The 20912-nt window shown below is 46.1% G+C and overlaps 1 protein-coding gene across 2 annotated transcripts; it reads left to right on the forward strand.

Annotated features, from left to right (window-relative positions):
* Positions 1-638: 638 nt before the first annotated feature.
* On the forward strand, positions 639-19342 carry zgc:154093 (uncharacterized protein LOC777623 homolog). 2 transcript variants are annotated; one of them, XM_041047237.1, is made up of 4 exons: positions 639-668; positions 2205-2301; positions 10475-10650; positions 16871-19342. In XM_041047237.1, the coding sequence occupies exon 4, from the start codon at positions 17470-17472 to the stop codon at positions 18379-18381; it is 912 nt and encodes a 303-aa protein (XP_040903171.1). In that variant the 5' UTR covers positions 639-668; positions 2205-2301; positions 10475-10650; positions 16871-17469; the 3' UTR covers positions 18382-19342. The 2 variants fall into 2 exon arrangements, with proteins under 2 accessions (XP_040903171.1, XP_040903170.1); XM_041047236.1 differs by lacking the exon at positions 639-668 and adding an exon at positions 2852-3035.
* Positions 19343-20912: the final 1570 nt, after the last annotated feature.

Here is a 20912-nt window from a genome sequence, read left to right on the forward strand (position 1 = left end):
GATAAAGATGTAGAGTTGCCTTTTCCATCATCATGGTTAAAATCCCTTTTGTCAGACTGTGTTCTCTCGTTGTCCCTGTTTCCCCTGTTAAATCCTAAATTGTTTAAAAATGCTCTTTGACTCAGAAACTTAAATCCCTTCATTTTTCACACGCAGGCGTGTTGCTGTCACTTTTTCTGACATTGTTCTTTGCTATCTTTAGGCTCCAGTGACTGAGACAGTGAGGCTCTTGGCTCGGCCTCTGGATCTGGATCTGGATCAGCGCCCCAGCAGCATGCAGCCCGTTTCCTTGTTTGCTACGATCCTCCAGTGAGTCACTTCCTGCTCCCCTCCCATCCTGCAATACTGGCTCCAGGAAGACAAACTATTCATCCAGTACCTCAAAGGTTTCCTATCACACACACACACACACACACACACACACACACACACACACACACACTGAGCTGCCACTTTATTTGGTACACCTATCTAGCTGCTCCCATGGGCCCACCACCCGTGGGAGGTGCCGCAGAACTTTGGTGCATTGTGAACCGGGCGGCAGTCGCCCCCGTGACCTGGGCCTGGACCCAGACAAGCGGCAGATGATGACATGACATGACTTATCTAGCTGCACGACCATCAGAGCAGTGGTCATTCACCGTGGATCTGATGTGCAGACTACTGAGGTAATGAAAACTTGGTGCATTGTGATGTGTGGAATTGGAACGCCTGTTGAATGTAGAATTTGCGTGACGGTGCTGGTGCTCGTAATAAACTGGAAACTCAGGGTTACCTGCGAGCCAGGTAGAGTGACACAAGATGAGGCAAGCAGAGCGGTAAGCTGGGCGGGGCTCGCCGCGTGCTGTATGAATCATTCTCTTTCTCACAGTCGATCATGAGACACACAAATACAAATCCCGGAGGCGCCTGTTATTCAGACAGGTGGATTCCTGTACGGTGTCACATGAGAAATAGCTTTGACCTGAAGCTTTCATACAGGGCAGCATCACAGTAGAAAACTACTGTTAGGATTCTGTAAATGAGTAGATTTAACGAGTGTCAGACATGTGAGTGAACTGACCTTGGATGGGTGGAAGGATTTGCCTTCATATTCTGATGTGTTCTTGAATCTTTTTGCCTGGATAATCTCTTTAAAGTCCTATGAAAATCATTAAGAACACGCTCACGTGAACTGGAACAGGCTCGCAATCTCTGTTCCAGTTCATCCCAAAGGTGCTCGATGGGGCTGAGGTCAGGGCTCTGTGCGGAACCGAACCGTGTCTTTGTAGTCCTTGCTTTGTGCACTGGGCCACAGTCATGCTGGGATAGAAAATGTCACACATTCGTCTCTGTGTCCCCTCATTTCCTGTCTACTGTCTTTGTGTACTGAAGGAATACAATGGTCAAAAAATAGACGCTTCAAACAAAAAAATCCAGTTGTTTTCAAATCAGCCCATAGGATAACTTAACCCTGGGTGAATGAGAACCTACACGGACATTTCACCTCTGCTGTTTTCCAGGATTCCCCTGAAACACTGACGGCTTGTGTGTGCTCACTGTATCTTCTGTCAGTAATCTGCTTAGCTTCTCGCTCAGGGAAGCTAACTGTGGTAAGTGTATATATAGAAGATCTGATCCTCTTAGAGGATGACTTCAGCTGGGATTTGGAGATTTAGCTGCAGTGCTGCTCCTGCTCCTGTGGGGGCACCGTGTGTGAACGTCAACGCCGATGGCTGGGCTCAACCTTCAGTCTCCACTCATGTATTTTGTCTCTCTCTGCTTGTTTGTCTCCGTCTGTCTCGTTACACTGGGAATCGCTGCTTCATAAATGTCGTAATACTGAGAAAAAGTTCCCACATGCTGCACTTAACAGAGCAGAGGACACCGGGGTTAAGGAAAATAAAGGAGATTTATTCCACCCAGAGGGCTGACAATTACTATTAAAGACCCTCTTTGCCCAAAAGCAATTAAACAGCATTTAACAACAGCTCAGTTTATGCCGTCATCTGTGTCAAACAGACACAGACGCTCTGTGATAGTTTTCTCTCCGCGGCGCCCATGCTCTCCAGCCTGGGAGTCTCTCTGTCTGTCTGTCTGTCTGTCTGTCTCTCTCTGTCTCTCTCTGTGAGCTGCTCCAGATAACAGTGTCAGTTAAATGCCAAAAATGTACCAATGTGATGTGAGTTCCTGTCTCTGATTCCCGCTCTGTCTGATCCTGTTAGGAGGAGCTGTGGCTGCAAGTCCGTGAATTCACTTCAACTGCTAGACCCACTTTCCAAATCCTGTGAAGCGTCCACCTGTGGTAAAGTCCACGCAAAGGTAGGTGAAAATATCTGACGTTGCTTTGATTCTGGACAATATCTACACATTATTCAGATTGTCTCAGGTCAGTAAGATGTTCTATCATCCTGTGAAGGAGAGCAAGAGGAACTGTGTGTGCTGCGCCTGCAGATAAAACTCCACCATCACTGTGTTATGACTTGAATCTTGTTAAATCAGGAGGACATGCATGTCCCTGGGGACGACCTCAGATGTCAACTGCTGTGCTGTGTAAACTAACCTAGATCCTGCTGACTTATATAATCCAAATATATAAACAAAACGTTCACTAGCAAAAAAGAGAGTGTGATTAAAAAAAAAAAAACAACAAAAGAAAACAGGCAGGGTTTTAAACAGTGAAGGTGGCAGAGTCGTTTCCATGTTCTGAAACAGCAGTCAGATCAAACCTTTCTTTTACTCATAGGAAGAAATGTCATCATCCTGAGGTTTGCTGAGTCTTCATAACCTAACAAACTCCACCCATCTGATACTTTAAAATATTCAGAATGTACAGTTTGACTAAGGTGTGCTTGGTGTCTCACGTTTCCAGTTTCACAGAACTTCTCTTATCACTGGAAGGTCCAGAGAGACACAGAAATCTGAGTTTACCGACCACGAGAGACTCTGGCAGAGAAAAGACTCTGCGCTGTCCACTGTGTCCTTCAGCTGCAGAGTCTCTGATGAATGGATCAGCAGTCTGAGGCTGAGATGAGCAAACTGACATCACTGTGTTGGTATGTATCTGCTCTACATGTGACAGGGCCCTTTGTGGTAGCCACATGGTTCTGGTGCCTATGTGTGCGCGTATTTGTATAGATCCACTTCACACAATTCAGCGTGTGTGACGTCACATGTGTGACTGCACGTGTGGGCGTTTGTGTGTGTCAGTCCTCATCTCATTTACAGTCATTATGCGTCTCAGATCAGTCTTTTCCAGTCAAACCAACATTTGTGTTTAATTTCACTCTGGTGTGACTGCAGAGAATCAGAGGCGAGTCTCTAACCTGCTGAGACTGAGCAAGGTAATCTGACCGTTTCTGTGTACACATGGTGATGGGCGCGCACAACTTTATCGTTCGTCAATCAAAACTGGTGGATGAGGGTGAGAGAGCAACGGTCCTGAGGATTATTACCTGACCTGTTGTAGTTTTCAGCCCACAGCTGGAAAACCACAGCCACTGGTATCTTTACCTGCAGCAGCCAGATGTTTTCAGCCAGAAGGCCGACCTCGTTTGAGACGTCCTGATCATTAGAAATATGCTCGATATTTTTGTCTGCAAAGAACGCCGACTCCTGACAAAACCAACTTCTACTGGGCGCCTGCATTTTTAGAAACAATATCTGAAAAGCTCAAGGACAGAACCCTGTTATCTGGATTAATGTGGACACAGCCTCACAGAGAAGTGACACACAAAAGCTTGGGAAATGTGAAGCTCGTGTGTGTGTGTGTGTGTGAGAGAGAGAGAGAGAGAGAGAGAGAGAGAGAGAGAGAGAGAGAGAGAGAGAGAGAGAGAGAGAGAGAGAGAGAGAGAGAGAGTGTCCATCCTGTGTAGGGATAACAGTGTTTATCCCTCCACTGTGTCATGCTAAGAATCTTGGATTGTCAAGTTTGCAGTTCCCATGTGGCCTCGGCGTGCTCGCACACACACACTCCCACTCACACACACACACACAGACTCACAACCTACTTCCTGTCCCTGCTGAAAAAAATTCCAGCCATCACTACTCTTATCCTGGGAAGACTCCTCCTTTCCTTTGCTTCCTTGTCCTTTCCTTCTTCTTTTCTCTCCTCTGTTTCAGCTTGTGCTGAGGTTACTGTAGTTCAGATCCGTGCGTTCCATTCGGAGCCTGATGGCCACTGTCCTCGCCCTCATCAAAACAGATTATTTCCATATCTCCTCCTGTTTTCCTCCTCCTGTTTTCCTCCTCCTGCTCAGCATTGGTCAAAGTGTGACGAGCCCATTTCTGCTTCTTGATAAATCACTTCGCTAACAAACTAAACAATGCTGTGTTTTCCTGTCGAAGGCAAAAGGAACATTATATTCTCAGTCAGGCAGCAGCCAGCCGGTCTGTCTGCCTGTCTGTCTGTCTGCCTGCCTGCCTGCCTGCCTGTCTGGCTGCCTGCCTGCCTGCCTGCCTGCCTGCCTGCCTGCCTGCCTGCCTGTCTGTCTGTCTGCCTGCCTGCCTGCCTGCCTGCCTGCCTGTCTGGCTGCCTGCCTGCCTGCCTGCCTGCCTGCCTGCCTGCCTGTCTGCCTGCCTGCCTGCCTGTCTGTCTGCCTGCCTGCCTGCCTGCCTGCCAGCCGGTCTGCCTGCCTGCCTGCCTGCCTGCCTGCCTGCCTGCCTGCCTGCCTGCCAGCCGGTCTGCCTGCCTGCCTGCCTGCCTGCCTGTCTGTCTGCCTGCCTGCCTGCCTGCCTGTCTGTCTGCCTGCCTGCCTGCCTGTCTGTCTGCCTGTCTGTCCGAGTGCCACAGCCTGAGTATTGTAGCTCATGTTCATCCCTTCATGGCCGCAGTTTACCGTCTCCCAGCGGCTGATTCCAGCAGGATAATGAAGCTGTGTTCAGTGAAGGTCAGTGACCTCCCCAGTCTCCAGGTGTGAATCCAGCAGAACACCTTTGGGATGTGGTAGAACAGGAGACTGGAGAAGTTTCCAACATCGTGTGTCCGTCAGGCATCGCCGTCCTCTGTTCCCAGAGACACCAGCATCAACATCTTAACTTCCTGTTGTGGAGCAGACTGGACCAATCCACCAGACACATTTAAAACTGACCATGGCTGGCATGTGATCAAACTACAAAACACACACGCACACACACGCACACACATGCACACACATGCACACACACACACACACACACACACACACACACGCTCTTCAGTACTGGAGTAAACACTGGCACCAGATTTTGAACTCACCTCTCTTGAGTGTCGTTTAAGAACGGAGACACACACTTTTTATTCTCAAAGTCGTGCACACACACACACACACACACACACACACACACACACACACACACACACACACACACACACAGTACACCTTAGCCCTTCTGGAAGCTTTCCAGTATCAGTGAGGCGTGAGTTGGATGTTTGTTTGTCTTACTGTTCAGCCATTAAAGTTCCCAGGTCTGGTGTGTCAATCACACACACATATAAACACATGTGTTTGTGTACTACACTCCCTGTGGTCCCTACCCCCGATACCGACATGAAACTGAGTGACTTTTACCCCTAAAAAACAAGTCTTAAAGGACAACTGCAACATTTTGGAAAATTCACTTATTCGCATTCTTGCTGAGCGTTAGCTGAGAAAGGCGTCCATCCGGTCACTTCCCTTCCTCTCTTTCTCTGCCGTTGTCTATTTTGGTGTGTTTGTTCCAGGCGGGCAGGGACCCTCCGGATGACCCCAGAGCCTTGACCAAGAGGAGGGGGGGGTTAGGGTTAGAGAGAGAGGGGAGAGAGGGAGGAACGCAGGGAGGCCAGAGGAGAGGAGGGAAGGATTGTGGGAACGGAAGGAGGCCGGGGAGGTGGGAGGATCAGCCATGGATGGGGGAGAAGGAGGGAGAGGGAATGAGTTAAACATGTTGATGTTGTGCATCTGTGTGTGTGTGTGTGAGAGAGAGAGAGAGAGAGAGAGAGAGAGAGAGAGAGAGAGAGAGAGAGAGAGAGAGAGAGAGAGAGAGAGAGAGAGAGAAGGTGTTTAACCTTTATGTAACAGCAGCTGGAGGAGTGACAGTGTGCGTGTGCGTGTGTGTAGCTTTCACTGTGAAGTGTTTATCTTAATTCTTCAGTATTTTGAGGCTGACTCTGACACATTTACAGCGTCCTGTGCTCCGCTGCCCTCGGCTCTCTTACATCATTCATTGTTTTGCTTTCCACGGCTCGTTCGCTCTCTGGAAAACTCAGAGCTGAGCTGCATTCACAGGTTCGGTTTGTACGGAAGCCCAGTGGCCTTCAAGCCACTTTGACTTTCCCTCCTGGGTCAGCACTGAAAGCTGTGAAAGCTGAGGTGTTTGGCTCATTTTATCCAAGTCACCGAAGAGAAAAGTGGCACAAGTGGAAACTCTTTTGGAGCGATGACGTTGTGCTTTTATAATATGTCAGTGCTCTGTTTATAACCCTTAACAATCTACAGAAAAAACTGATTGTGTTGCAGCTGAAGCTGATGAGCACCTCGTTAGTTTTGCAGGTATTTCAGACATGAACTAAAGTGCTGGACGAATTAAAAGTTTAACATGATGATGACTCTTTATGGACAGCGAAGTTGCTGTTAGAAATCATCAGGATGCCAGTGGCACGGATAAAAATGACTCTTTCATTCATCCCAATTTGAACCATTGGGTCTAATAAATATTTAGAAAAATTAAAAAAACATTTTAATCCATTTTAAACACGAACATTTGAATCTGACCCTCAGACCTGATTAATGAGCTCAGGTCTGATTCAGCTGTTGGACAGTGGGTTCTTACTGTTGACGGTTCCATGTTCCTCAGATGTAGGAACACAGCTGGAAACCACTGCACTTCCTCTCTGAGATCATCTCTCCGAGCCTCTTTTCTCCTTTTCTCTCTCTTGTTGTTGTTGTTGTTTGTGTATCTCTGTGGCCAAACACAAGCTGTAAACATGACCAAAAGGCTTGTTAAAACAATTTTCCCTCTTCTCCTTTTTTGGATTTGTTCTTGTCTTCCCTCCATCCTCCGCTCTTTGTTTTCTTTCTGTATTTTTCTCTCTCTTCCTTCAGTCGATCGCCCCGGAGGCTCCGCAGTTTGCTTCAATCACAGCAGACTAAATGGAAACACATGGAGGGTCATTTACCAACAGATTCCCAGAATTCCTGGTTATGAGGTCACACAGTGTCTCAGTTGGAAATCGCTCATGACTTTCGCTGGTTGGAAATGGAAATAAAACCTCGTGCTCGCCAGGAACCGCTGTGGGCTGGGTGTTTGTGGGTCAGGACTATTGAGGTCACAGCACTTTTAAGTGAATCAGATTTGTTTAAACAGTGATTTTGGGCTTTATCTTGAAGTGCTTTATATCACTAATCCAGATAAAGAGAGAGATAATGACACGTGGGATAACAGAGCAACAAAACTTTACCGAAAATGAGCTCAAACATGGTGGATGGACAAACACCACAAACCCTGAAACAGCAGACAGAGGATTTTTCAAAAACTGCAAAAAAAAAATCTTAAACCTCTTCAAAGTCATGTGTGTGTGTGTGTCCTGTAAACAGTTTCATCTGAACAAAAAACATTGTAGTTAAGATTCAAATGTTTAAACTAAATGCAAGACAAAGTAAAATGAGCTGAATGTAATTCTGAACTATAGGAAAATATATGATGCACAAAACATCTGGAATGTCATCATTCCACCATTAAATATGACATGTTCAATTATTGTACAGTTTCAGTGAAGCGTTTGGAGAAACTACAGAATATTTACATGAGAAATTGTCTCATATTGTGAAAATGGTCAAACGTAGTTATGTAAGGGGAAATTGGAGGAGTTAAAAAACTTTCGTTCTGATCAGCGGGTGTGTAAACTTTCTGGGAAGGAAACTGAAAGTGACTCAACAGCGGAGCTTTTTCTTACTCTTGACTCTTTCATTGTGAAATCTATGAGAGTGCATGTCTCATGGGGGACAGATTAATTCCACCTGGCCGAGTCAGCTTGTTGCATAATAACTTACAATGAGAGAGGACAGATTGGCTCAGGCTGTGGTCCTGTCTGCCAGCGTCAGTTTACAGCACCAGCATTGTGCCATGTTACAAAGAGAAGCCAAATACAAGGCTTTTCCTTCGTCCTGTGGTTCTGTTCCTTCTACTTCTTCCCTCTGTACACGACCTAAAAAGAAAGAAAATAAATCAGCGTTACACAACTTTGCAGAAACTCTGACAGACCTCACACAATCCCTGCATGGGGCTGAACTCTAATAGAAAAAACACACATAAAACCTCCACCCCCTACTTTGTGTCTCTCTGGGGGTCTTAGCATGGGGCGACACCTGGGGGGCTGGGCCCCCTGGAGGGGGGCGGGGGGCAGGGGGGTGGTTGTAGTGCATGTGTGTCAGAGAGAGAGATGATAGTGGCCTCGTGGATCCTCATTAGGATCCACCCCATATTGATTACATCTTGATTTACTTAGGTGATGTCATATCTGTGTGTGTGTGTGTGTGTGTTTGTGTGTGTGTGTGTGTGTGTGTGTGTGTGTGTGTGTGTGTGTGTGTGTGTGTGTGTGTGTGTGTGTGTGTCAGTACACATCAGACCCTGCTGTGTGATATAACCACATCTTTCAGAGACTTGCTGTAATTCTCTGCTTATCTAGTTTACACATTCCAGTCGGCTTCAAACTCTCGGAGAGTGAGCGAGATAAAGAGTCTGCTCTCTCCGTGTTTGTCTTGTTGTGAGAGATTCTAATGGAAATTATGAGATTCAACTTTAATGCGCACTGAAGAAACCTGAAACCCTGCAGAGGTCAAAATTCCAGCTGCACTTGGCGTGTGTTCACCTTGCGGCCTTCATCGCAACACACATGAACGTGCTGTGCAACTGTTGCTGGAGGTTTGTCCTCTGCAGACTTTTCCTCCTTGGATGAAGGTGAAGTCGTAGCAGAGAGCCCAGGACCATAACTTCTCCCGCTGTTTGGAGGTTGTTCTGCTTGTGTGCAGTGGTTTTATTGAGTGATGCTGCTTCAGTGGAAGAGACGCCCATCTTTCTCTGCAGACGAGCACAAATCGCACACCAGTGGATGAGTAAAGAGGGAACAGGTTTAATTTGCCTGGCAGGCAGCCCGCAGGAGCTGTAAACAAGATGTGCCTGCAGCCTGACCTACGAACAGCAAACGTCTGCGTTCTCCGTTTGTTAAATCCTCATTACCTCCCCTTAATTATGCTCAGTGCCAACCCTGCTGAGGTCACCAGAGTGTGCTTCCAAACTTTATGCCCCGCAGGTCTTGACTGAGCCAGCAGTGAAAATTTGATGGCTCATTTAAATGTCTAATTATCTGGTATAAAGCCGGGGGTTTATAAGTCTGTGGAGAAAACAAGGCAAATGTTGTATTTGACCCAGATACTGCTGCAGTGGCTGTAAACAGACAGAACCTGAACGTCAGTATTCAGTGGTCTGAGACAGCTCAGTAGCTTCTGATGATGAGACCAGCTGTGTGTCTGTGATATTTATGATACAGCCTGAAAATTATTCAGCCACCAACTGACCAAATGTCAAACCGTCAAGCGAACGCACCGTCAGATCTGCCCCTGGTTCTTACACCAGTCTGCACTGGTTTGGCTGCTGCACTGTGAGCCAGTAGGCCTGTGGTTTCTGCCTGCTGCTAATCAAATTAACCAACAGAGCCTTCATCACCTCCACGCCGTCTGTCACAGCAAGAGATCGACTCTCTGATTGGCTGGACACAGAGCACAGGTGGTCAGAAAAACATGACTTAGCAGATTCATTGCAGCCGCCTCACAGAGATGAGAGAACAAAGGCTGGTGGCGGCGCTGGGCATCGGGCAACTTCAGCAATTACTTTTTTTTTTTTTTTTTTTAAACAATGAATCTGATTGTGTCTGTCAGTCTTAGGTTTAAATGAAGACCCACTGGACTCGTTTCAGCTCAGGGTTAAACTCTGGGAGATCCTTGCCTCGGCTACACCCTGGCATAATTTCTCACCCTTTGACTTTTGACCTTTCACTCCTGTTGATCAAAGGGGCTGTTAGAATTACTCCATCATCACCAGGGTTTCTTAGTTGTTCTTGTCTTTGACGGTGAATTTTATCAGTCACAGGGTCTCAGCCTGTTTGTCAGAGCAGAGCTGAGTGGTTCCTCTAATTATCACACACTTATTTACAGGCTCATCCTGGGGTCTGCCCTGTCAAATCAGTGTCAGCACAAGTAATACCGGAAACCAAGTTTTATTTTCTTTTAAAATAAAATCTGTTTCCCTGTTATGTTGCATTCTGAACGGAAGAAAGAGAGAATAAAGACGAGGAAATGGATTTTAACTTTGTGTAGTCAAACTGTGTATTTTTGTTTCCCCCAGTTCACATAATGTGGGTATTCAGTGGATGCACCCTGCCCCCACAGGCCGGATTACTCAGGAGACGTTACAACGCGTGTTCAGAGATGGGGATCTTATTTTGAAATTCCTAACCGGACATGCTTTGTGCTCATTCCAGCTGACTTCACGCCGGAGAAGCCGATCAGCCCTTCACTTTCTCCAGAGCGCTCCAGAGACAGGACGGACCCGCCGCTAAGAGGTTTACCGACTCTGAAGCTGAACGTCTCGGATTGTTCGACTGAACCACGGAGATTTTATTTCCTCTGACCGACGGAGCGACGCTTCATCCTGTAGGTAAATATCACCGATGATTGATTATTGATTTATTTATTTATAAATTTGCTTTTGGCCGCGGGTTTAAAGGTGGGCAGTAGTTGGGCAGTGGTCGGGCAGTGGTCGGTCGGTGGTCGGTCGGTGGCCGCTGCCTACCTGTTGAATAGACCCATTGTTTTCCATTATGTGAAGAACAAAAAGAGGAGAAACTGACCACGGTCACATTTTATTTGTTCAGTTTGTCATGTGGCGGAGAGAAAAACCTAAAGAGGCAAAATAAATAAACAAATTCACCGACTCGGCTTCACACAACTTTTCAGACAAACATGATAAAATAAAAAAAAGAATAAAATAAAGTTTTCACCACATACTATTTACCCCTGCTGTGACCTACGCAATGTTTTTGAGTGACAGCCAATGGGAGTTGTTGGTAACACAGGTGACCTCTGCTCTTATATCCTTATATGAGAAGGTACGGCCTGTTTATTTCATAGTTATGATCATCTGATGTGCCACAGACACGGTGCGAGATTCCCCCTAAAAAGAGAGCGAAGAGGGCAAATCACAGAGTGTCGGACCTGCTGTCACTGCTGCACTCTACTGCCCCGGGAATATACCCCTCTCTGCTGCCGTGGACAGGAGCTGGAGTCCCGCTGCTGCTCTCAGCCGACTGCCAGTGGATGAGAGGGTCAGTGATGGGCCGAGTGGGCAGAGCAGTGTTTAATATCGGCCTGATTGGAAATAGCTGCGCTGTGTCTGTGACTGTCTGTGAGGATTAGAATAATTAGAGGTGGGTTTGTTCCACTGGTACCGATCAGTCAACCGGTGGCACAGTCTCCAGGACTCCGGGGGATGATCTCAGAGGCTGTGGTTACATAAGACACACGGAGGGAGAGACAGGGGAGAGGAGGGGGAGTTAACTACTGCAGTTTTACTCCTGAACTCTCTCATCACTTATCTCTGATGCTCAGCAGTGGTTAGAATCAGGCGGTGTGATCGGTCTCTGTCGGTCATATCCTCCTGCTGGCCTCCACCCACGGAGCGTCAGGGAGAAAGAGACAGGAAGACAGAGACATTCTGTCTGACATCTGTCAAATCTGTAAAACCACTTATCCAACACCCCGTCGGATGAATCACTGCTTCGGCGGTGAGACGTTGCCTCACCGGGGTTTTTAAATGACTGGGAACTTATTCATAGTTTCACTGATAGTTTAAAGTGTTGAATCTGAGCTAATGTGGGACATGAAATGGACCGAAGACACTTTACACTGTAAACAGGGACACTGGTCAGTGTTAACCAACGTTAGCGGGCACAGAATTATAATGATGTTATAGAGAAACATCATAGAGGAAGCAGCCATAACAGCCAGAGGACAGAGACAGTGCGCAGTTACACACAGACACTGCGGAGGTAACAACAATGACAGGAGCGGAGCCGCCGTGCGCTCAGGCGCGTTCGTCTCCGAGGATGATGACAGGGCGCACGGGCGGCTCACCGCCTCTCTGTCCGCGTTTAGTGGAGACGCGCAGCAAACGGAGCCTGAGAGCAGAAACAGATGTCAGCTCGGCCTCGGCCTCGGCTGCGGCTGATTGCATCATCGACTGTGTCCCAAATTCCAGCTTCCAGGAAAAGGTGAAGTGCGGAGGAAAGAAAATCTCCAGCTCCGAAGCGTTTCCTCCGTTTAAGCGACCGGTGTCTGATCAGTGTCTGATCAGTGTCTCCTCAGCGGCCTGAGGAGCAGTGAGAGGTTAAAGTGTGGGAGCTGAGAACTGTGTGTTCGTTCCTCTCTGTTCGAGAGTTTAGACTTTGTTACGGTCGACTACTTTAAGGTGAACGTGAGGAGAGGGGCTGTGTGCAGTGTGTGTGTGTGTGCAGTGTGTGTGTGTGTGTGCGTGTGTGTGTGTGTGTGTGCAGTGTGTGTGTGTGTGTGTGTATGACTGAACAGAGCCAGGAAACTTAATGGCTGAACTGTAAGACAAACTCATGCCTCATTGACACTGGAAACCAACAGGCCTATGTGTGTACACATAAAGTAAGTGTGTGTGTGTGTGTGTGTGTGTGTGTGTGTGTAATGTGATTGTTGTAATCACTTTTTATTAAACATGTAATTAGTTTAAATTCTAATATTTAATGTCTTAGATTTTGTATTTCCTGCCTTTTATTGAAGACCATGTACTGAAACGTGTGTTGGTGCCTCTGAAGAAACTTTCTGTCAAACTTTTATTGATTGACTTGCTTTTGTCTTATTGAAGCAGGAAATGTAAACAGTTATATAAGTGATAAAAACTATGATTAGATGACGGATCCTATTGAAACCTGATTGTGTAATCACAGTCTGTGTGATTTAGCTCCTGTTAGCTAATTCTGTTTCAGCCTGACGCAGCCTGAGCACCAGTGTGTGTGTGTGTGTGTGTGTGTGTGTGTGTGTTTGAGTGAGTCTTCGCTGATTGAATTTCCTCCCTGATGACATTAAAGAGCAGCCTGTTCACTCTCACTGAGCTGAAAGCTGCGTAGCACCAGCTCAGCTTCCTGCCAGACGACACACATTTATTTGTTTGTGTTCTTGAAGCTCAGGAGGAATCATGAAACGTCTGTGCTGTGGCTCATTAACGGGAATGTTTGCTGCTTTATCTCTAATATTTACAGCACAAAGCTCTGTCAGTGAAACCAGGACAAAGACACTGGGTTAATGTTGTAACTGTGAATCCATAGTGCAGTTGTTTAGCCATGAAACAGTGGGATGAGTGCAGCTGTAAACAGATGGGCCAAGCTTCCATCGGCAGTCAGAAGCAGAGGTTAAATGAATCATCTGACATCGACATTAATCATCTGTAAACCAGAATATTTGTCAAGTTATTTCATGGAAAACTGATTCTCTTAAACGTGGTGTTTATCATTTGTTTTCAGGCTGCAACTAATGTTTTTTCATTAACAATCTGCTGTTTTTTATTTTTTCAATTAATCAAACTGAAGTTAAAAAAAAATATTTTTGAAAAAATCCACCACAGTTTCCCAGAGCTCAGAGACGTCTTCAGATGTTAAAGTGACACTGATGTAAAAGGAAGAAAATCTGAGACAGCTGAGAACTGAACCACTTGTACTTGAAAAATGACTGAAATTATGAATTAATTATCTAAACTGGCTCAGGTTTCCTCATTTGGACGAACTCGTCCCACCTTTCCTCTGAGTCAGATACATGAATTCATCAGCACTGAAGTACAACACAGCCTGTCACTTCAGGATTTCAGCAGCAGTGTCTCCACCCTCCTGAACCAGTTCTGACCGGTTCAGTTCTGCTCACTTGTTTGATATTTCTGTGTATTTGTGTTGTTGTGGTCTCGCTGCTGTTTCACAGTCTGCTGGCTTTCTGTGGGCACTGCCCGTCCTCCCTTCATTAGATGTGATAGTTTGTTGAGGCAGATGTTTGATTCGTTTGTTCCATTTCTTTACTCGACTCTGTGCTGCGCAAACACAGTTGGTGTTGTTTTCCTTTGTGTTAAATTGAGGTTTGACAAGTTAATGTCTCATTTTTTATGAGTCTCAGTGGCTTAAATTAGGCCGGACTGTTTTAGATCTCGTCTTTAATAAATCTGCGGTTCAGATGTTCTTACACTCAGACAGAGAGAATCTGTTTTCCTTCTCATTTGTGGCTGATAGATGTCTCTGGATAACAGTGAAGGAGAAAGAGTGAAATGACAGATTTTTCCATTTAAAGAGTTAGACTAAGGACAAATCCGCCCGTTTTTAACCGACAGTCCATGATGTTCCAGGAGCCATAGAGGTTATTTTTTAAAGTCTGGATCAGTTTCCTTTGAAAAACGACGTCTGTACAGAATCTCACAGCAAACCAACCGGTAGTTCTTTGGGATATTTCAGGGACTAATTCAGGTAAAAAAACAAAACCTGGAAATAAATCAGTGAATAGAAAATATGTCATCAACAGCTGTCGCCAACAATGCCAGAGCCTCGTGGGTGGATTTGTCTTTGTAGGAGATAAATCCGGGAGAGTCAGACCTGTTCAGCACAGACGTGTGTCTGTCTGATCCCAGAGGTGTGTCAGCACTGAGCTGATTACAACAGACGCACAGTGAATGTACCAACTGATCCGAAGCTTCACTGGAGCCTCGTCTGTCCAGCTCCACTTTACTGACGATCCTCAGGACGTAACCTCCCGTCATCTGCAGCTGTTTCAGTTTTATTTAACTCAATAAGATTTCACAGTGAAGCAGCTTTGTTGTGCTTAATATAGATCTGTGCATTTAACTTCCATTTTCCACCGACTGTGGCACCGTGATGGCTGCCATGGAAACACAGATTATTCCAGTCATGAGTTTTCTGAAGTGTTTTAGTTTTGTCACCAACACCAACACTGACTAACGCTGTTGTTTTTGTCTGTGAAAGTTAAACTAATGCACAGAAAGTTTTACTTCTGACAAACGTTTTTGCAGCATGATCAGTTAGACTGAAGTCGTGTTGGTTCAGCCTGAGTCCTGATCGCTGGTGGTGAACGCGAGTCCCCGTGGTCGCTAACGTCATACGGGGACTACATGTGAAATTCTGTGGAGCTCTGCAACAAGAAGAGGCTCCACCAAAAAATGAAACACTGCTCTGGGTCACCACTCAGAGGAAACCAATGATAGTATGTTGTTTCCAAAGCCTGTGAGTGAGCTGCAAAACACAAGGGGGACATATTAACTCCAGCTGGTGAAGCTTTGTCCCACAGAGGAGTTGGAGCAGAACAACTTGAGCCAACAGAAAGACTGAAAGCTGTGATCTCACTCACATTTTGAAATGGCTGCGATCACTTTCAAATAAACAATCTTTATTCTCATTTTTAAACTGACCTTAAACCACAGCTCTTGTACTTCAGCCTCAAAAATAGAGTAAATAAATCCGCCATGTTTGTCTCTGTGAAGCTCGCCCACGTGCAGAGACTCCACAGGATGTGAACCCTGCGTGAACGTTCACACGGCGGTTTCAGATGCTGCTGTGGCGACGATGGAGACGAGACTGTTTTGGTTGAAAACTCCTTTTTATTGCTTATTTTATTACTTTGCACAGAAATGTTTAAATAGCGTCATAAGAAGTGAAATCTTTTCAAAAACAGTCACAATGACTGAACTGAAAAAAGCCGCTGCACTGAACTGTTCACGTCAGAGACCTGAGGTTTAACAGTGGACAGAGAAGATGCGGCTGCTGTCTGTTAGTCTGGTTTCATTAAAACTTTCTTCAGATCCACAGAAACAAAAACTAAACAAAACAAATGAGTCTGGAAAAGTTTTATTTGTTGAAAATGATCAGTTTCATCGTTTCCTGGATCCACACTGATCCACACATTCCTCCGAGGGCCTGTGAACCGAAGGTCAGAGATAAACATCATTACACAGTGATTTTCTGTGCTCTGTTTAACGCTCTGTGTCTCTTAGTTTTTAACAATAGCGCACAGATAAATCTACACAGAGGTCAGACACGCTTCAAGTCACAAGAGCTGAAAATTATATAAGAAGAAAAAGCTGTGTTCACAGTTAGGTAACTGTGTTTTGTAGTCCAACGAAGCGATCACAGAAACGAATTGTTTCGCCAAAGCAGCGACTCTCGTCTTAAAATGGTCAGAATCTCACTTTGTCTGAGCCCTGAACATGAGAACAGAGCACGTCTTTATGTTTAAAGACTTAAATACCAAAGGAACATTTAGGATGCTTGTGGAATCATGAGCTCGCAGAGCCCTGGGGCGTGACCCGCGTGTCATCCCATAATTCACGGTGTTTGTCTCAGGAAAGAGACTCTGAGATTTTCCACTGATAACAGGCCGACACATGGGACGAGGACCCGGAGCCGTGAGGCCAGGAGCTTTTGAACCCGGCAGTTTCTGTACAGTAATTTGTGTTTCCACCAACCGTGCGGAGGGGTCGTTGGGAATGCATGACCAATTTTCTGGGCTGATTCTCAGGCTGACTCACTGAGCAGCCACAAGTCCTCCAGTCACATCTCCACACAGTGTGGGGCAGGCAGACCCCTCTCAGCAAACACTCAGGATTCCTGGAGTGTTTTCCATCATATGTCCTCTGGCTCTCTGAAAAGAAGGTTGTAAATCTCCTCCTGTCTTCATTCCTCTCCCCCCCAGCTCCTGCCTCCTCCCTTCCCCTTCGCTCCATCCATCTCCCCCCTCTTTTCCTCCCTCTCCCTTCATCTCTTTCGGCCTCTCTCTGACTCCCTGTTCTCTCTGATTTCTCCTCACAGATCTCCGGTGTTTTGATGTCACATTCCTGAAGTTTCTGGAGAACTCAGAGGACGGAGCCCAGCAGCAGACAGCCTGTGCTCTTCATCTCTTCATCCCTTCTGTCTGAGGAGGGATAAACGGCAGAGAGTGTGTGTTTTGCAGAGAAAAGGATCCGGTGTTTGCTTGGAAATGGCTTTTCTGTGTATGAGAAAAAGACAGAGGGAGCTGATCTGAGGTCAAGGCCTTCCCCCTCTCCACCCGAGTCACATGTCAGCGTGAGGCACAACCCCCGGGGTTGCTATCGTTACGCTGACCGACCTAAATACTTGGTAAACTCACTTGGAGAAGCGACACAGACTGGATCACTCAGCTGGAAGCAGAAAGAGCCAAGAGCTTCTTATCAAGTGAGTTTGCTTTGTGAGCTGTTGACACTTTTTTTTCTTTTTTAGTGAAGTTTCTCGTTCTGGTTTTAATCAACCTGAGAAACGGACTCTTGCTCAGACCTGCAGAGGTGTGAGTGGCCCTGAGGATCCTCACCTCCCTCCCTCAGACAAAGAGAAGCACACGGCGTTTTCTCTGGAGAGACTGGTTCACCTCACGTCCACTTTTCGGATTCAAAATGCCGGCTAAGACGCCGATATACCTAAAAACTACAACTCCTAAGAAGGGAAAGAAGCTGAAGCTTCGTGACGTCCTCTCAGGTGACATGATCAGCCCCCCGCTGGGCGATGTTCGTCACAGTGCCCACGTGGGTCCCGAAGGGGAGGGTGACATGTTTGGAGATGTGGGTTTCCTCCAGGGGAAGATGGACATGCTGCCGTCTCTGAGTCGGACACAGAACGGTCACGCTCGCTCGCACAGCGTGGAGAGACACCTGGACGAGGGCTTCACCGCCAAACAGGACTCGCACAGCTACGCCTACAACGGTTACCACTATCAGCACTCCTCCACCGGCCTGCTGAAGACCACCATCTCCATGCCTGTGTTCATCGCCCACGAACAGGCTCCACCCAAACCGCCACGCCTCCACCTGGACGACCACGCCCCTCAGCAGAACCACCTCCAGCAGCAGTGGCAGCCTCCCACAGAGACGAGCCACAGACAGGCGAACGGCCACAGCCTGCAGCACCCGACTCTGTCGCTCTGCGAGAATGGCGTGGTCGGTCGCTTGGCATCGGAGCCCTGCCGCGACATCTCCCTCTCCCCCACCATCCGCAGGCTCGTCCCCTCCTCCGGCTCCTTCTCAGAGGTCTCCTCTGAGGACTCCATGTCAGAAACCTGCGGGCCCCTAGATGTTCGCCGGGGCCTCAGCCTGGACTCTGACGCCGGCCTGAGCAACGAGGACCTGAGGAGCGAACGCAGTGAGTCTCCCTGCGCTGCCTTTCATCCGGCTGGTCTCACGGTCTCATCCGGGGTGTCACGGTCAGACTCTATGGCCGGGTTGGACCTGGATCTGGGTCCATCCATCCTGGAGGATGTGCTGAGTATCATGGACCGCTACAAGACTGTGGACAACCGCTGTGAGCTGTGAACGGAGATATTAATGTGATGCACAGATATTTTTATACACGTGGTTTAATATATGCGCAAAAACTTTGTGAAGAGACTTAAAGGAGGACGAGGGACAGAGGAGTGGAAGAAATGTCTTCTCCAAGAGGAATGAATGACAGGCAACAGGCTGGTCCTCAGGAGCCTTTATCAGAGCAGAGCTACAGTCACCGAGTTATCATGAACTTTGGAATATCAGCCACTGTCCTCATTGTATTGTCTGCTAATTTGACACGCTGAGAACTTTCTGTTCGTTTTTCAGCTGGTTAACGTTTAACGAACCTCCAGCTGAGGCAGATTCAAACCAGCAGCTGTGAACGAGATCCAGGAGCAGCAGGACTCACTCACTCACTCGCTCACTCACTCACTCACTCAGTCAGTCACTCAGTCATGGTGGAAGCTGATGATAATCTCAGTGCTTTCCAACCTGCGATGTGTGTGTCTGCAGCACAGTTCAAACATGCTCAGTCACACTGAGATGAACTGCAGCTACACAACTAGTTTCAGTCAAATTCTGTCCTGATTCGTTCGCCTGCTTTGTCTCAGCACTAACACACTGTTCATATGTCCACTCTGTAACTGTGTGTGAAGAACGGCTCGTGTTACTGTCCTTCTCTAACCGATGAAGATACGAGCTTACGTGACCTGTCCTCTGATGGAACAGAAGCTCGGACATTTCTTTCTTTTGATAAGAAGGAGACTGAGGAAGTTTTTCATTCGTGTAGTTTAACTAATAAAAAGCTTTAAGTATAAAAAAAAGTGCTGCTTTTTAGATCATTTTCAGAAATCAGTCTTTTTAAAACACTCATGCTCCGTGTTGTGGCTCAGTGTCAGCCTCCCTAACATTCACTGTCTGCATTATCACAGTAGCCTATTATTCAAAATGTCATTTATGCTGTATATATATATATATATCACTGTACATGTATGAATAAATGGTTCCTATAAAAAATGCGATGATTCGTGAACAATTCTTCACACACAAACATAAACATGGGAGGTGCATATTTATAAACACAAGAAGAGACTGAGAAAACAAGGATTTCCAAAGCACATGGACACGAGCCCCCACAAGTACAGAGGCATAACTACGATGTTTTCCCCCCACACAGTGTCTATACTTTCTCAGTATAACTTTATCTAAGAGGTAAAATCTAATGATCTAATAATAATCAATACTTTTCTCCACAGTCTGCCTTGACCGCCCTGACGCTACATGGAGATGACGGTCGACTCGGAAACAATCACTTAATTTCCTTTTTAGCTGCTTTGAGTTAGTCAACGTACTTTGAAAATAATCGCCGGAAGTTGCGGCATTGTTTTGTCTGCATTAACGCCGTCTTTACTAATTTAAATGAATTAGAATTCCGTTTTAAACGCAGAATAGGCACAAATGGCGGCCGCCCCTGGTGGTCTCAACTGGTACTGCAGCATGTTAAATTAGTAAAATCAGCGTCAATGCAGCCATGATAGTACACTAAGACTTCCGGTGAATCAAAATAATAATTTCAAAATAATGACAAAAACAAAGCAATTAGCGAATAAGTAAGAAAGTGGTATAAATTATCATGTCGGTTTAAAATACAACTCTACCACTATGAACGCGAGGGTCACGTTCTCTACGAGCGTTAGTTAGAACAAGTTGAGAGCTTCGCTCGCACTGATCGCCTTCATTCAACACTAAGATGTCAGCGAGGCTAATGAAAAGTGGCCCCCAGAGTCCTACATCTGTCACACTGTACGTCGTAGTGGTTCCTCATTATTCTCCTGCCTGACCAGAGAATAATCAGTTATTCATCCACTTGAATTTTCACTTTTCTGCCTGAGGCACAGCGGAAGTCCTCCCACACAACCTGAAGAGGGAGGAGAGGGCGAGAAGCCGGTTGGAGATAAGACTGGTGTTCACATTTTGATAGGTGATTACTGCCCTCTATCGGCCAAGTATTGGAATTACAACTATCAAGTTAGCGTCAACGCAGACACAAGAGCAAACACGTCCGGTAATTATGTTCAAAATAAAACTTTTAAAATGGCCAAAGGCTCAAATATCCGCGGTGCGACCTGGACATCCGGAACATTGTGCTCGAAGAAAAGGGTCCGGTGACGAACAAAATGTTAATTGTTCAGTTCCTACATACTGTAAGTTTATCTTCATAAATATCTTATTTATTAATAGTACATTAAACATGTACATACGAAACTGTCCGTACGAGGGAAACAACCAGAGAATACGTATGTTGAATGAATGAATATGGAGTCCGTCGGTAAAAAAAAAAAAAAAAGTAAGTTTAATCGTGATGTTGTATGAAGAAGCTCTTGACAAAAAAGTTCAAAATTTAATTTGAAATAAATAATAGTATTTTCATAAATATATAAAGGATAATAATTGAAAATAATATTATTACGTCATTTAAACAAAAATACATTTTTATCATATTTGTTATCAAAAGTTATTTTGCAGCCTGTAGGGGGCGCTCACGCGCCTGAGAGCGTTTGCCAAAAGTCGTCGAAGAA

This window comes from Toxotes jaculatrix, chromosome 9, assembly GCF_017976425.1.
Source record: "Toxotes jaculatrix isolate fToxJac2 chromosome 9, fToxJac2.pri, whole genome shotgun sequence".
Taxonomy (NCBI): Eukaryota; Metazoa; Chordata; class Actinopteri; family Toxotidae; genus Toxotes; species Toxotes jaculatrix.